Genomic DNA, 14,473 nt, shown 5'->3' with positions numbered 1-14,473 from the left:
CTCTGAAGACCTCTGGGGTCATTCCTTCAACAAGTTTATTGAGCCAATGTGTTTTGGGGCACCTGGGATGAAATGGTGACCAAAATAAGGGGAAAAAAAACATCCATTTGGGGATTACGTTCTAGAGAAAGAGATGGACAATACATAAGTAAAATGTATCTGATGGTGAAGACTGGTAAATCTAAAGCTCCACCTATCACATGCCTGCTTCTGTGCAGTGGATGTAGATGGAGAAAAATATGCACACACGTTAACTGGTCTCACCTTAAATTCATGCACACTTGGAGTGGACCCACGATGCTGCCCAGCAAATTCACCGTGTCCCTCATCTTGACTTTCCCAGATGACATATCAAACCTCCTCAAACCTCTGGCAGCTCTTTCCTCATCCTCGCTCTCAGCAGTGACCTTGTTTCCTGAGAACCAGAGCTACCTTCCTCCACATCTGCCTTCCTCCCGCATCTTTCCCACCCACTCCAACTTCCCACCTGTGACTGGGGGAGCCAGCCATGTTCCCATCCGCTGGGCTTCTTTTTTCCCTATGCATATTCTCATTTTACTCTTACCCCATTCAAGAAATTGGTCTCCTGTGGGCTTAGGGTCTCAGGAGAGAATGTGATAGGCCGGAAAGCAGAAATAGGCCAGGTTTCTTTTTATTCTTTTAAAGTCTCTTCGGGGCTCCAAGCGGAAATAGCTATGTGGTCTATGGGGCCTCAGATTGAAAAATCAGATGCTTTTAGGGGCCAATGGGGAAAGCCAGTCAGTAGAGGAAAAATTCTCAATTGCATTACACAGTTGTGACATGTTTCCAGCTTTACTGAGGTATAACTGACATACAAGAAACCACACATATTTAAAATATACAAGTTGATGAGTTTTGATTTATGAATAAACCTGTGAAACCACTACCACAATCAAGATAATGACCATACGACAATGAACACATCCATCGTCCCCAAGTTTCCTTATGCCTCTTGGTTACCACTCTATCCCTCACCCCTCCACACACACGTCCCCAAACAACCACTGATCTGCTCTCTCTCACTATTAGATAGTTTGCATTTTCTAGAAGGAAATTATGTAGTATGTACTCTCATGTCTGGCTTTTTTCATTTAGCATAATTATTTTGAGATTTATACGTGTTGAACAAGAACTCATTCTTTTTATTTCTGAGTACTATTCCATTGCATGGAATCGTTTAAGTCACCACGATTTGTTTATCGAGTCACCCATTGATGGACATTGGGTTGTTTCCAGTTTGGGGCAATTACAAATAAAGGCGATATGAACGATGGTGTACCAGTCTTTGTGTGGACATTTCATTTCTCCAGCATGTAGATTTAGGAGTGGGATGCGTGATCACATGCGCGGTATTTAACATTTTAAGAAACTGCCAGGCTATTTTCCAAAGCGGTTGGATCATAGTGTCATTTAATAATAAGAAGAAGAATAATATAAACTGGTTGCAAATTCAGTCCTTATTTTAATTAATTCATTCCTTCAACAAATATTTGCTGGGAACTGCTCTGTGCCAGGCCCTGATCTAGGCACTGGGAATTCAGCAGTGAACAAGGCACACAAAATTCCCACCCTTGGGAGCTGAGGTTTATCTTAGATCCTCTCTCAGTACAGGTGATACGGTTTAGAGGTTGGGAGCATACCCGTGCTCAGGAGACGGATGGCCTGAGTCCAAATCCTAGCTCTGGCATTTCCTAGCTGTGTGACACTGAACAAATCCTCTTATCTCTGAGTCTCATTCTGTAAAAAGTAGATGGTGATAATGCAATCTTTACCTCCTGACGTTGTGGCATTGTTGGTTGGCAAACCGGCCCCTGTACACAAAGGGCGAAGAGAGACTGAAGAAAGAGGCAGACTACTCCAGATTGGTAGGTGATAGGTTTAATAAGTTAGGGAACTTTTGAAGCTTGTCTTAGGCATCTGGAAGACAGACAGATCTCTGCACTACCACCAGGATCTTAAAAGTTTATGTAGCGGCCTTAACCGGGCTCAGTCACAAATAGCATCCAGATGGTTTCAACAACACTTTTCTCTCTCAAGGCTATGTTCTTGGAATAGCTAGCTCCCACTGTGGACCGGTGGGCAAAAGTACATTCTGAGGATGTGGAGGGGAGTGGTAGTAGGGGGTGAGGAGCCTCTGATTGCCCCAGGTCCAGCTCTGGGGTCAACTGAAGGTCACATCCTCTCCATGACCTCCAACAGGCCTGAAGGCCACTGAGCATTAGCTAGTATCCATGCTGGGAGTAGCCAGAGAATAGACAAAACCTACAGTGTTCTTCAGTGTGTGGGAAGTGATGGCTCATTGTATTTGGATCTGCATTTCCCTAATGGTTAGTGACGTTTCGCATCTTTTCATGTACCTATTAACCGTTCCTTTATCTTTTTTGGAGAGATATCTATTTAAGTCCTTTGCCCATTTTTAAATGGGTTCTTTGTTTTTTTGATGCTGAGTTTTAGGAATTCTACTGTGTGTCCTGGATCTTAACCCCTTATGATTTGCAAATATTTTTACCCATTCTGTGGGTTGCTTTTTCACTGTTAACTGTTTCTCCTTTGATGCTCGGAAGTTTTTTATTTTGATGTAATCCAATTTATTTTTTTCTTTTATGGCCTGTTCTTTGGTGTCTTATCAAGGAATCATTGCCAAATTCAACATCTTGAAGCTTTTCCTTTTTTCTTCTAAGAGTTTTATAATTTTAGTTCTTATATTTAGGTTTTTGATCCATTTTAGGTTAATTTTTATTCATGGTGTTAGGTAAGGGTCCAGCCTCTTTCTTCTGTATGTGGTTATCTCTGTCCGATTTTCCCAACACCATTTGTAGAAAAAAAGCTGTCGTTTTCCTACCAAATGATCTGGGTGCCCTTGTTGAAAATCATTTGACCATATATGTAAGGGTTTATTTCCAGAATTTGCATGTTTAACAAGTTGCTGCTGAGAAAATATATATATAGTATCAGATTAAAAATAAAACAGAAAGAGAGGTTGTACTTTTCAAGAAGTCACAGAGAGGGTGACACTTAAGCAAAACCCTTCAAGAGGCAAGGGAATCAGACATGCATGCATCTCAAGATGTTCTAGGCAGAGCAAAGCCAGGCAAAGGCCTGAGATGGGCGGGTGCTTGGCAGTTGTGGGGAACAGTGAGGAGGCCCCTGAGGCTGGAGCAGGTGAGTGAGGGGGCCAGTGGGAGGAGATGAGAGTCTGGCAGTTCATGTGAGACCTTGTGGGCCTCAAGCGCCCTGGGAAGGACTCCGGCTTTTCCCTGGAGTGAGATGGGGCCATGTGACCTGTCGCTTAGGAAAATATGGAACTTGGAGATGAGAAGAGGCCTCAAGGTCAGCAGGCTGTGTTGTCTCCAGGTGACTGGTAAATAGGCCCGATGACAAACCAGGAGGTGATGGTGTTTAAAAGGATTAAATTCGCTGCCTATGTTAAAATTTCCTCCCAACAAAGTGAAATGAGGTCTCAACTTAGATATCAAAAAATAAAAAATAAAACTGCATTTCTTTCAAATCTAAATTTTGGCCTGAGAGGTGGACCTATGATCTATTTTGTAAATTTCTTTCGGCTGCCATGTGGGCGGAATTGGAGGGGATTCCCAGGACTGGGAGGCAGGGAGCAGAAGAGTGGGGGGTAGGCTGGGTCTGAACCAGGTTGAGGCCGTGGAAGCGGGGGATGGGGGAGCGGGGAGAGATAGGTGTCCAGGATGAGGCCCAAGGATCTGGCCTAGGGACTGGGGGACTGTGAGGGCCCCTGAGATGGGGACTAGAAGGAGGAACACATTTCTGGGAGATGCTGTGGCCAGTTTGGGGCACCATGAGAGTGAGAGCCCAAGAAGAGGCATCCAGCATGAAGCTCCGAGCTCCAGAGTGAAAAAGAGACTGAATGTGACCCCAAAGTCCTAATGCCTGATACCCCAAACATCTGTCATTTGAGTTTCACTTTCCCATGTTTGCCACATGTCCATGCATCACCTGTACTCTTAGCTACTTGATAATTTTCTTTAAACTGACTCACTTTTTAAAAATTCAACATATTTATTTAAACAAGAGGTGTCATTACACTCTAGGAAGTGGAAAGCCAGTGTCAACCGCCATACGTAGAACATAATAGTACAACTAGATCCAGCGATTCAGCAAGGATCAAGGAGAGGTGCTGAAAGCATTGGGTGAAAGATTGTTGGAGACATGTTACTTTCGGAGTCTCAAGGTACCCCCCACAAATGGCATTATAATTCAGAGAGGGAAAGGCACCTTTATGGGGGAGAGATCTGGCGGTCATTTCCTGTTATGGGCTGAATTGTGTGTCCCCATCCCCCCAATTCGTATGTTGAGGTCTTAACCCCCAGTACCTCAGAATGTGACTGTATTTGGAATAGGACTTTTAAAGAGGTAGACAAAACAAAGTCAAGTGGGTGGGTCCTAATGCGATATGATTGGTGTCCTCATAAGAAGAGGCAATACGACACAGACATACACACAGGGAAGACCTCGCAAAGACAAAGGGAGAAGACAGCCATCGACAAGGCGAGGAGAGAGCCCTCAGAAAGAAATCAATTTTGCTGACACTTTGATCTCGGACTTCCAGCCTCTAGAATGGTGAGAAAACAAATTTCTGTTCTTTAACCCCCCAGTCTGTGGTATTGTTATGGAAGCCCAATCAAACGAATACACTCCCTAACTCAATGGGCAAAGTTAGCATCACTAATCATGGGGCCCCTGATGGGAGGTAGTTAGAAGGACCCAGGGTCATCCATGGAATAGTCTTCCTGTAAGTACAGGCCCAGGATCTAATGATGAGGAAACACCGGACAAACCCAGAAAGTGGGAATGTCCACAGAACAACTGGCTGGCACTCTTCAAAACGCCAGTTCCGGGAAAAAAGACAAAACAAAAAAGATGAGGAGGCCAGTCCAGATTAGAGGAGACTAAAGAGCGATGGCAACTAAATGCAGTATGTGATTCTGGATTCAATCTTAGACTGGAAAAACACGCAACAGCTATTTTGGGGGAGACAATTTGGAGACATTAAGCTTTGGACCATATGTCAGAATGTGACTGAAACAGTGTTAAAAATACATACATACAACCTAAAACCATCATACTCCTAGACGAAAACAGGGGAAAGGCTTCATGACATTGAATATGGCGATGATTTCTTACGTGACAAGAAATCAGCGACAAAAGCAAAAATTGATACTTTGGACTATATTAAATTTTAAAACATCTGTCCATCAAAGGAAACAATCAACGGAGTGAAAAGGCAACCTACAAAATAGAATGAAATATTTGCAAACCATGTATAGGATAAGGAGTTAACATCTGGAATATAAAGAACTCCTACAACTCAACAACAAAAAACCAAAAAAATGGGCAAAGGAGTCTACAGTCATGCTACCCTGAACAAGCCCGATCCCGTCTGATCTCGGAAGCTAAGCAGGGTCGGGCCTGGTTAGTACTTGGGTGGGAGACCACCTAGGAAGACCAGGTGCTGTAGGTGTAAAAAATAAAAAAAATAAGAGATGATAAGCTGACAAGGTCCTTGCAATCTGTGAGGTCAACCAAGGGTTGCCTCGCCTAAAAAAATAAATAAATAAAAATGGGCAAAGGACTTGATAGACGTTTCTCCAAAGAAGATATACAAATGGCCAACAAGCACAGGAAAAGATGTTCAACATCACTAATCATTCACTAATCATTAGAGAAATGCAAATCAAAATCACAGTGAGGTATCACCTCACAGCCATAATGATGACTACTACCAAAAAACAGAACGTAAGTATTGGCGAGGATGTGGAAATATTAGAATGCTTGGGCACTGCCAGTGGGAATGTAAAAAGGTGCAGTCACTGTGGAAAACAGTTTAGAGGTTCCTCAAAAAAATGGAACATAGAATTACTATATGATCGAACAATTTCACTTCTGGGTATATATCCAAAATAAATGAAAGCAGAGTCTTAAAAAGATATTTGCACACCCGTATTCACTGTAGCATTATTCACAAGAGCTAAGAGGTGGAAGCAAAGCAAACGTCCATCGATGGATGGCCTGATAAACAAAATGTGGTATTATGTGTGCAATGGAATATTATTCAGTCTTTAAAAATGGGAATCCTGTCATGTGCTACAATATGGATGAGTCTTAATGACGTGATGCTAAGCTAAACAAACTAGTTCATTAAGAGACAAATGCTACACGCTTCCACTTTTATGAGGTATCTGGAATCATCAAAACCGTGGAAACAGGAAGTAGAAGGGTGGTTGCTGGGGGCTGGGAGGAAGGGGAAACGGGAGTTGCGTTCGATGGGTATAGTTTTAGTGTTACAAGGTGAAAAAGTTCCAGAGGACTGTTACACCTCAATATGAATATAGTTAACACTACTGAACTGTACACTTAAAAATAGTTAAGAGGGTAAATTTTATGCTTTTTACTATGTTTTAAAAAATTAAAAATACATACATACATAAACACATAATAAATACAATGACATTCTTGGCACTCTGCTTTCCATAGAGGTTGGCTCTTTCTTGAAGGAGGAGATGGTCCCCTCACATTTGCTGGGGTCTGGCTGTTCCCTGTAGTTCTGCTTGAACATAAGATCAGAGGCCACATCCTTCCTGCTTCGCTCCTCAGTGCAGTCTTCCTCAAGCTTTTGGGCTGTCAAAAACAGTTGCGATAAACTCTTTCCTGGCTCATTTTTTAGCTGACATCTAAAATTACAGAATATTGGTCATTTGTAAAATGTAAAATTTTAACAGCAACGCATCTCTTTGCCAGATGGATTAAGAGGGATCTTCCTATTTGTCAATCTAATTTCTGTATCTATAGATGAATGGCCCTTGTTGCTAGAATGGGACTGAGAAGGGTATCAATTTTGCTCCTGTTACGTTTCCCGTGGCTGCTGTAACAAATGACTACAAACTCTGTGCCTTAAAACAACAGAAATGTATTCTCCTACACTTCTGGAGGCTAGAAGCCTGAACTCAGCTATCACTGGGCTGAAATCAAGGTGTCAGCAGGGTCCCACTCCTTCTGAAGTCTCTAAGGAAGAACCGTCCCCTGCCTCTTCCAGTTTCCGATGGTTGACAGCATTCCTTGGCTTGTGGCTGCATCTCTCCAATCTTTGAGGTAAGTGTCTTCAAATCTCTGCTCTGCCTTTACATTGCCTTTTCCTGTTTGTGTCAAATCTCCCTCTGCTTTCCTTTTATGAGGATACACGAGATTGCAGTTAGAGCCCCCATGGATAATCCAGGATAATCTCCCTGTTTTGAGATCTTTAATAACAACTGCAAAGACTCTTCTCCAAATAAGGTAATAATCATGGATTCCAGAGGTATCTGGAATGGATATCTCTTGGGAGGCCCTCTTCAGCCTACCCCAAAAGCTTTGTTCATTGAATCATTTGGCAAGTATTTACTGAATACCTACTGTGAGCCAGGTGTGTGTCTAGGCACAGGGGATACAGCTATGAACAAAACGACAATCCCCAGCCTCTTGGAGCTGACAGTCTAAGGCTGCACTGTCCAGAATGGTAGCTATGAGCCCTTGCAATATGGCTGGTCCCAACTGAGATGTGCTGAAGTATAAACTACACAGTAGATTTAGCACGCACACACAAATGTTAAATATCTCAATAATTTAAAAGTGTTGATTACATGATTACATGTTGAAGTGATAATGTTTGGGATACATTGGGTTAAATTAAATGTTAATTTCACTTGTTTGTAGCTCTTTTAAAATGTAGCTGCTTGAATAAGTAGAATTACATGTGTAGCTTGCATTGTATCTATATTGGACAATGCTGTTCTAAGGGGAGGGAGAAGACTATGGACAATTAACACAATAAATAGGTATATTATATGATGTGTTAGGAACTGATCATTTCTATGGAAAAATAAAGATCAGAGTAAGGGAGTGTATTAGTTTCCCATTGCTGCTATAACAAATTATTATAGACTTAGTGGCTTAAAATAACAAATTTATTCTCTTGCAGTTCTGAAGGCCAGAAGTTCAAAATAGATCTTAAGTATCTAAAATCTTAAAAAGTGAAGGTTCCTGGAAAAAATCCATTCCTTGTCTTTTGCCGCTGCCAGAGGGTGCCTGCATTCTTTGGCTCCTGGCCATCACTCCGACCTCTGCTTGCATCGTCACATCTCTTCCTCTGACTCTGACCCTCCTGCCTCCCTCTCATAAGGACCCTTGTGATTACATTGGGCCCACCGGAATCCAGATCACCCCTCCATCTTAAGATCCTTAATTTAATCACATCTGTAAAGTCCCTTTTACCATGTAAGTTAACAAATTCACAGATTCTGGGGACTAGGAAGTGGACATTGTGTGTGTGTGGGGAGAGTGGGGTGGCATTATTCTGGCTACCCCGGGGAGAAGTTACAGTTTTCTACAGGGATGCCCGGGAGAGCCCCACTGAGACTTGACATCTGCCATGTGGATGTTAGGGAAAGGCATTCCAGGAAGCAGGATCAGCCTGTGCAAAGGCCCCGGGGTAGACCCACTTTTTCTTCGTGGGACCTCTTCCTCCTTGCGGCCTCGAAACCACAGGGCCGGAAGTTGGTGCTGTCCCAGGTGCCTCTGCAACTTGCTTGAGGAACAGAAAGGTTTGAGACCCCTAATTCGTCATTGGTCTCTCGGCACAGTCTCTATTGCCCATGGTTCCTCAAAAGGCAGGTCGGCCTGTGGGGAGAGGCAGGGGTCTGGGTCAGAAAGGCAACAAGGCCAGCCCTCCCCTCTACCTCGGTCTGACGGATGATCACCTGGGCTACGGTGCGGTCCTGTCCATGCAGCGTCCGCCTGCGGTGCCACTGGCGCAGGGAGGCACGGGCCTCGGAGCTGAGCCCCTGGGGCGCGCGTCCAGCCTCGGGCTGGTAGTGGGCAATGTGGTGCAGCGCCCCAAACCACGTGGTCAGGTAGTATCCGGCTGGAGAAAGACAGAGAGGTCGGCGCAGCTCCACTGAAGGCCCCTGCAGTTTTCCCGCCTGCTGTTCTGGGCGCCCCACTGTTGGGTCCTGACGTTCTGGGGATGCAGGCTCACCTTCTCCCAGTAGCTCTTCCGGATCCAAGAGCTCCATAAGAAACTCCACGTCCAGCTGTGTCTCCCCAATGTCGGGACTCCAGATCAGCTCCTCAGTCAGCGCCGGCAGGAAGGCGTCGGCCCCCAGGGGCTCTGGGGGAGCCAAGGACAGGGTCTGAGATGAATGGGTCGTGCAGGCACCTTCCGTCCCATCTCCAGGAGCGCGAGTGCTGGCTGCGCCTCCACCTTCTTGGGTGTGCAAACGCCTCTTCCCGGACCCCCAAGCCCGCATAGACGCCTCCCCTAGAGCGTGCCACTCTCGCCCCTCGTCTGCGCGCAGGCGCCTACCTGGCCCCTGCAACCCTCAAAACCGGTCTACTCCTCCTCTACCTTGGTTTTCGCCGGAAGCCAGGCCCGCGTAGACGTCATTGCACACCGCCAGTAGCAGCGCCACCTTGCGGCGTGGGGCACAGGCGGCGTGGAGGTGCGCAAGGCGCGCGTGGATGCGGCTGCGCAGGGCCGGACCCTGTCCCTCGGGCCCCGCCCCCTGAGCTCCGGAAGGCCCCGCCCCAGCCCGCAGGGCTATTTGTCGCCGTCGCAGTCGCCGCAGCTCCGGAGCGCGGAGTGTGCGGAGTCGCATCCACAGAGCGGGCTTCAGCGGTGCCAGTACCGCCCGGCACAAGGCCGCCTCCACTGCGGGGCCTGTGAGGGGTGGGCGGGTGAGGGGGGGGCCACCGGCCTGACGCTCGCGCACCCGCTCTCTCCATAGACCCACCCTAGCCGACCGCCCCTCCTCCCTAGCTTCTGGCCCCGCAAGTTTAGACATGGGTGATGGTGAACAGAATAGGTGTTACTCTGTCGAAAAGGGCGTGTGAGTGGAAAAAGAAACACGTGTGCACAGGATGGAAAGGAAGAAGTTGGGTGTGGACACATACGTAGGGCCAAGAGATGACAGACGTGAACCTGTAGGTTCAGGGAGTGGCCATAAGTTCCCTCCCATTCCTCCTCGTTACCAAGATCCTCGTCCTTCTGGGGTACCCCGGGCCCCCTGCTCCCAACGACAGCCCTGACATCCGGGTCCTTCGCTAAGTGATCCTGGAGGTCAGTAAGGAGGTGCCGCACATCTTGAAGCAGCTCTGTGGCGGGGTCCCCAGGCCTGTGGAGGCCCCCAGCATCTGAAGTGAGGCGTGCCCGAAGACCTCGGAGCTGCCTGGCCACGTAGCTGCTCCGGGCCCTGGCCAGCGCCCGGACATGACGAGTGAGCACATCCTCAGGCCCTTCCTCTTCATCTTTACAGTTGCCATCCTCCTCCTCCTCCTCCACCAGGCTGGCCAGAGCTGGCCCAGGATGGTGTACTTCTGGGCTGAGAGGGCCTTCTACCCAGGAGACCCGGTGAGGGGCGGGGTTCCTGGGGGCTGGATGTGAGGAGAGGGTTGGGTCCCCCAGAACAGCAGCAGCAGCTCCAGCGACTCGGGGGCCCAGGGCCCTGCCCAGCTCACCTGCACCCTGTCTCTCCGCGGTCTCTGAAGGTGTCTCTGGGGGGGTCTGCTCCACGCCCCACCCTCTATGGGCCTCCAGGTAGAGCTGGTTCACCACGGAAAGCACCCTCCCTGAGGTGTTGAGTTGGACATTGCCAATCTGCAGAGGATCTGGGGGCCAGCAGAAGTGAGGTGTCTCACATGTCCAAGGGGCCAGCCCTGGGTCCTTCAGGGCACCAGGAAACCTAATTCCCAGCCTCCTTAGTGGAAGAGCTGTGGCTTGGCCGGCCCCACTCATCCTCACTCAGGTCCGGGAGTCAAGCCCCGCCCCCCAGCTCCCTCAGACCCCCTCCCTACCCTCTCTCCAACCTAATAGTCTGGTCCCCCAAGCGCCATCCTCCTGGACCCAGTAGGTGGAAAGTTGGCCTTTCCCTCCCTTAGAGAGCCATGACTCACCTGTGTGTTGTTCCCCAGGCCCTAGAGTGGGAGGGGGCAAGAGCAGCGTTCTGGGCAAAACATCCCTGAGAAGAGACAAGGAGATGCAATGTGGGTGGGGTGTCTTAGGGAAGGATCCCCCTTAGCCCTTTTGACGGGTAACCTGTACCTGCTGGCTGATAGGAAGGCCAGGAGGTGGGGCAGGTCCGGCATGCAGAGGTTGGAGGATTCTAGAGACATACCTGGGGGGGCAAGGAGGGATGAGTTAGGAAACTTGAGGGGTGACAGCCTCCTCTTCCCTGGGACTCTCTCTTCCCCAGTCCTGAATCTCCTAAGAACCTTCAGAACAGGAAAATTTCCACCCTTCAGAGTCCCCATCTTTTTCTGTGTCTTTATGCTTGCATCCTACTTGTTCTGCCAAATATTCATTCATTAGACAAGTATTTACTGAGCACCCGTTCATTCTCAGATACCGAGGATACAGTTGACAAAAGGCAGACACCTTCACTGCCTTCCTATAGCTTACCTTTTAGCAGAGGGAAACAGAAAACAAATGAGTAGAAAAATAAAGGTAAGTGTATATTGTATTGAATGCCATGAACAAAATGGAGAGATTGAAAATGACCAGCTCTATCTTAACTGGTGGTCAAGGAAGATTACATTTCCACAGAAGCTGAAGGGGGGAGACTAAACTAATCGTACAAGGAAGAGCATCCATTCAGGGTGAACAAATGCAAAGGCCCTGAGGCTGGGACTCATCGAGTGTGCTCAAGGAACAGAGAAGAGAACAGTGTGAATGAGGGGCGGCAGATGAAGGGGTGGGCAGGTTGGCTAATACAACATTTTATAAGCCATGATGAGGAGTTTAAGTTTGTATGTAAGCAAGCTGCATATCCTTTGCGGGGTTTGAGGCAGGAATGTATAACGTCTGACTGATGTTCGAAAATAACCGCTCTGGCTGCCATGCTCAGAATGGATTGCAGGAGGGGAAGAGTACAAGCAGGGAGACCAGAGAGGAGGCTACTGAGATTGTCTGGGTAAGAGGTGATGGTGGCTCAAATTAGGGCAATGGAGGCAGAGCGGATGGGGAACGTTTGGAAGATATTTTGGAAGTAAAGCTGACCATTCTTGATGATAACTTTGCTGCTGACTGGAAACTTGGGGGCAATCTCCTCACCTCCAGGAAGCTTCTGGATCTGGTAGGTATTGACTTCCCCCGGTGAAGGTCCTGTCCTCAACATCAGGACCTCGCTGGAGTCATGTCCTGTGACCAGGAAACTCTAGGGGGTGGAGACAAATGTCAGCATGAAGAGGATTTGTGCAGATGTGTTACTTTTGCCTGCCCAGCATCCACTCCCCATATTTTGGGTTCCACACCCCAAATTTAATGAAACCCACTTCCTTCTTTCAGTCCATGCAGATAAGACTGATTTCCCCCAAGTCCTAGAGGTGGGTCCATGACCTGACCTAGCCAACAGGATGACAGTGCTCTATGATTGGTTCAGAGATGGACATGTGACCCAAGGTCAGCCAATGGGACTCTTCCACAGGATTTTTGCCGGAGCTCTTTGAGAAGAGGCCTCTTTTGACATTGGGGTTCTCACGGGGTGAGATGTGGTGCTGAGCTGGGGACAGCCATCTCTGCCACCACAAGGAAAGAGCCCCACACCCATCTGGAGGAGGAAGCTGTGGTAGACTCATTAGTTGTATTATTCACATCTATGACTTGTTCTTTGCAAAACTAGCTTTGTTCAGGGCATTAATATGCACAGCCATAGAAGATGGATAATCATCGATGCGGGCAGAACTTCCTATCTCTGGCTGTATAATTCCCAGGTGAGCTTAAAAAAAAAATTGCTACCTCGGCCCTATCCATATATTCTGAATCAAATGTGAAGGCTTTTGCTGGTAAAAGAAACAGATGAAACTAGTGCCTCCTTTCTTCCCTTCCTCCTGCCTGGAGTACATATGTGTGCCACTGGGCAACCATGATGGAAGTCCAAGAGAATTGCAGAGACGCTGGCCTCGATGTCACCCAAGCTGTTGAACTAGAGCCGCAGCTGCCTTTCTGGTTATTTTAGAAAGATAAATGCCTATTTGTTTAAACTACTATAGCATGAATGTTTGTTATTTATAGTCCAAAACATTCAGAATTCCTCACAGTTTAAAGCAAAGCCAAGAAATAAGATGAAGAGAAATTTATAAGTTGTCTGATGCTCAGGATCCAGGCATTCCTGAAATTACTTTTACTTCTGAGTTTTTCAGTCATTTGAATCAGTAAGTAGCCTTTTTGCTTTGGCCTGTTTGTGCTCTTTGTCACTAACAACCAGCAGAGTCTTTGACTAATCTAGGATGTCATGGGAAGGTGGGAACGAGTCCCCAGCTGTGAGTACTCACCCCCGGTGGCCACAGCTCCAGAAGGGCTTCTGCACCCTGGGCATCCAGCTCTGGGATTTGCCACACCCCCCATGTCCTCCGCAGGCGAAGGAGTGGCTCTGGGGCCGCCAGAACCCCGAAGCAGGTCTCGCCTGCTCCATTTTCCTGTGATAGGACCAGTCTGGGACGGGCAGGGTCCCAGAGACCAAGAATCAGAGGTGGGCATTGAGGCGGAGTCGAAGGTACAGGGAGAGCAAGCCCAGGGGTGAAGGATCAGAGATGAAGTTCAAGGTCCTGAGGGGGCAGGCATTGGATGGAAGGGGCTTCTGAATCCAGGGATAGGAGAGGGAGACCCCAGCCCCAATAGTCCTCACCTTTCCTCATTGGTGGGGTCTGCTGTGGCCTTGCCCTCTTGCTGGGCCATCCTCAGGATGTGGGAGGCCAGCAAGCCATGGTCTGGCCTCTGGCAGGGAGGAAGATAAGACTCAAAGCTGCTCCAACTCAGAGATAATATTCAAAATATTGACAACCAATAAGGCAGAGACCCTGACCAATCAGAACGGACCCGAGGCTCCTTGCCGCGCCAGGTGCGAATTCTCTCGTTGCTAGATGATGGGGAGATCTGGGAATGCCAGGAGGGAGGTTATTGTGTCTTGGGGTGGGGGACGAGAGACTCAAAATGACAGGTATTCGTCAAATGGTAGGAAAATATTTCCGATTTTAACATCGGTGCAGCCATATGAATGTGGACCAGCTGAGTAACGAGACTCGTCAAAACCCAGGGCCTGGAAAAGGGCTTGGCCCATAGTAGGCTCCACAAATGAGACAAATGTTACACTACATCCCTCTTCCTCCCTTCTCAGACCACAGAGGGTCCCTCAAATATTTCCCAATATTTTATTATGAAAATTTTCAAACATTTAGAAAAATGGAAAAAATTTTACAGGGAACATCCGTATACCTACTACCTAGATTCTGCCATTATTTTACTCATCGCTTTATCTCGCAGCTGTCCCTCTACATCTGCCCATCGGACCCCGTTAGGCAGGTCCAGGATCCTACAGTGGGTTGCCGGTCAAGGTGGGCATTCTTGACTAGTTTCCCTGTAGTGCTCCCAGGAGTGGGAAACCTGGGCCCATGC

The 14,473-nt window shown here is 47.6% G+C and overlaps 1 protein-coding gene and 1 non-coding gene across 2 annotated transcripts; one reads left to right on the top strand and one right to left on the bottom strand.

Moving 5' to 3' along the window:
- Positions 1-5,396: 5,396 nt before the first annotated feature.
- LOC111746878 lies at positions 5,397-5,515 on the top strand. The gene has a single exon (XR_002783296.1). It is a non-coding gene; the product is annotated as a 5S ribosomal RNA (ribosomal RNA).
- Positions 5,516-7,993: 2,478 nt separating this feature from the next.
- RINL (Ras and Rab interactor like) lies at positions 7,994-14,156 on the bottom strand. Its single transcript, XM_011372259.2, has 11 exons — positions 13,707-14,156; positions 13,354-13,513; positions 12,134-12,236; positions 11,126-11,198; positions 10,978-11,042; positions 10,543-10,692; positions 10,057-10,458; positions 9,434-9,745; positions 9,065-9,196; positions 8,787-8,950; positions 7,994-8,706 (listed from the first exon to the last, which is right to left on the bottom strand). Exons 1-11 carry the CDS (start codon positions 13,754-13,756, stop codon positions 8,650-8,652), a joined length of 1,668 nt encoding a protein of 555 aa, XP_011370561.1. The 5' UTR covers positions 13,757-14,156; the 3' UTR covers positions 7,994-8,649.
- Between the last annotated feature and the right edge of the window lie 317 nt (positions 14,157-14,473).

Source organism: Pteropus vampyrus, unplaced genomic scaffold (genome assembly GCF_000151845.1).
Source record: "Pteropus vampyrus isolate Shadow unplaced genomic scaffold, Pvam_2.0 Scaffold203, whole genome shotgun sequence".
Taxonomy (NCBI): domain Eukaryota; kingdom Metazoa; phylum Chordata; class Mammalia; order Chiroptera; family Pteropodidae; genus Pteropus; species Pteropus vampyrus.
This window is presented reverse-complemented; position numbering and strand designations above follow the sequence as displayed.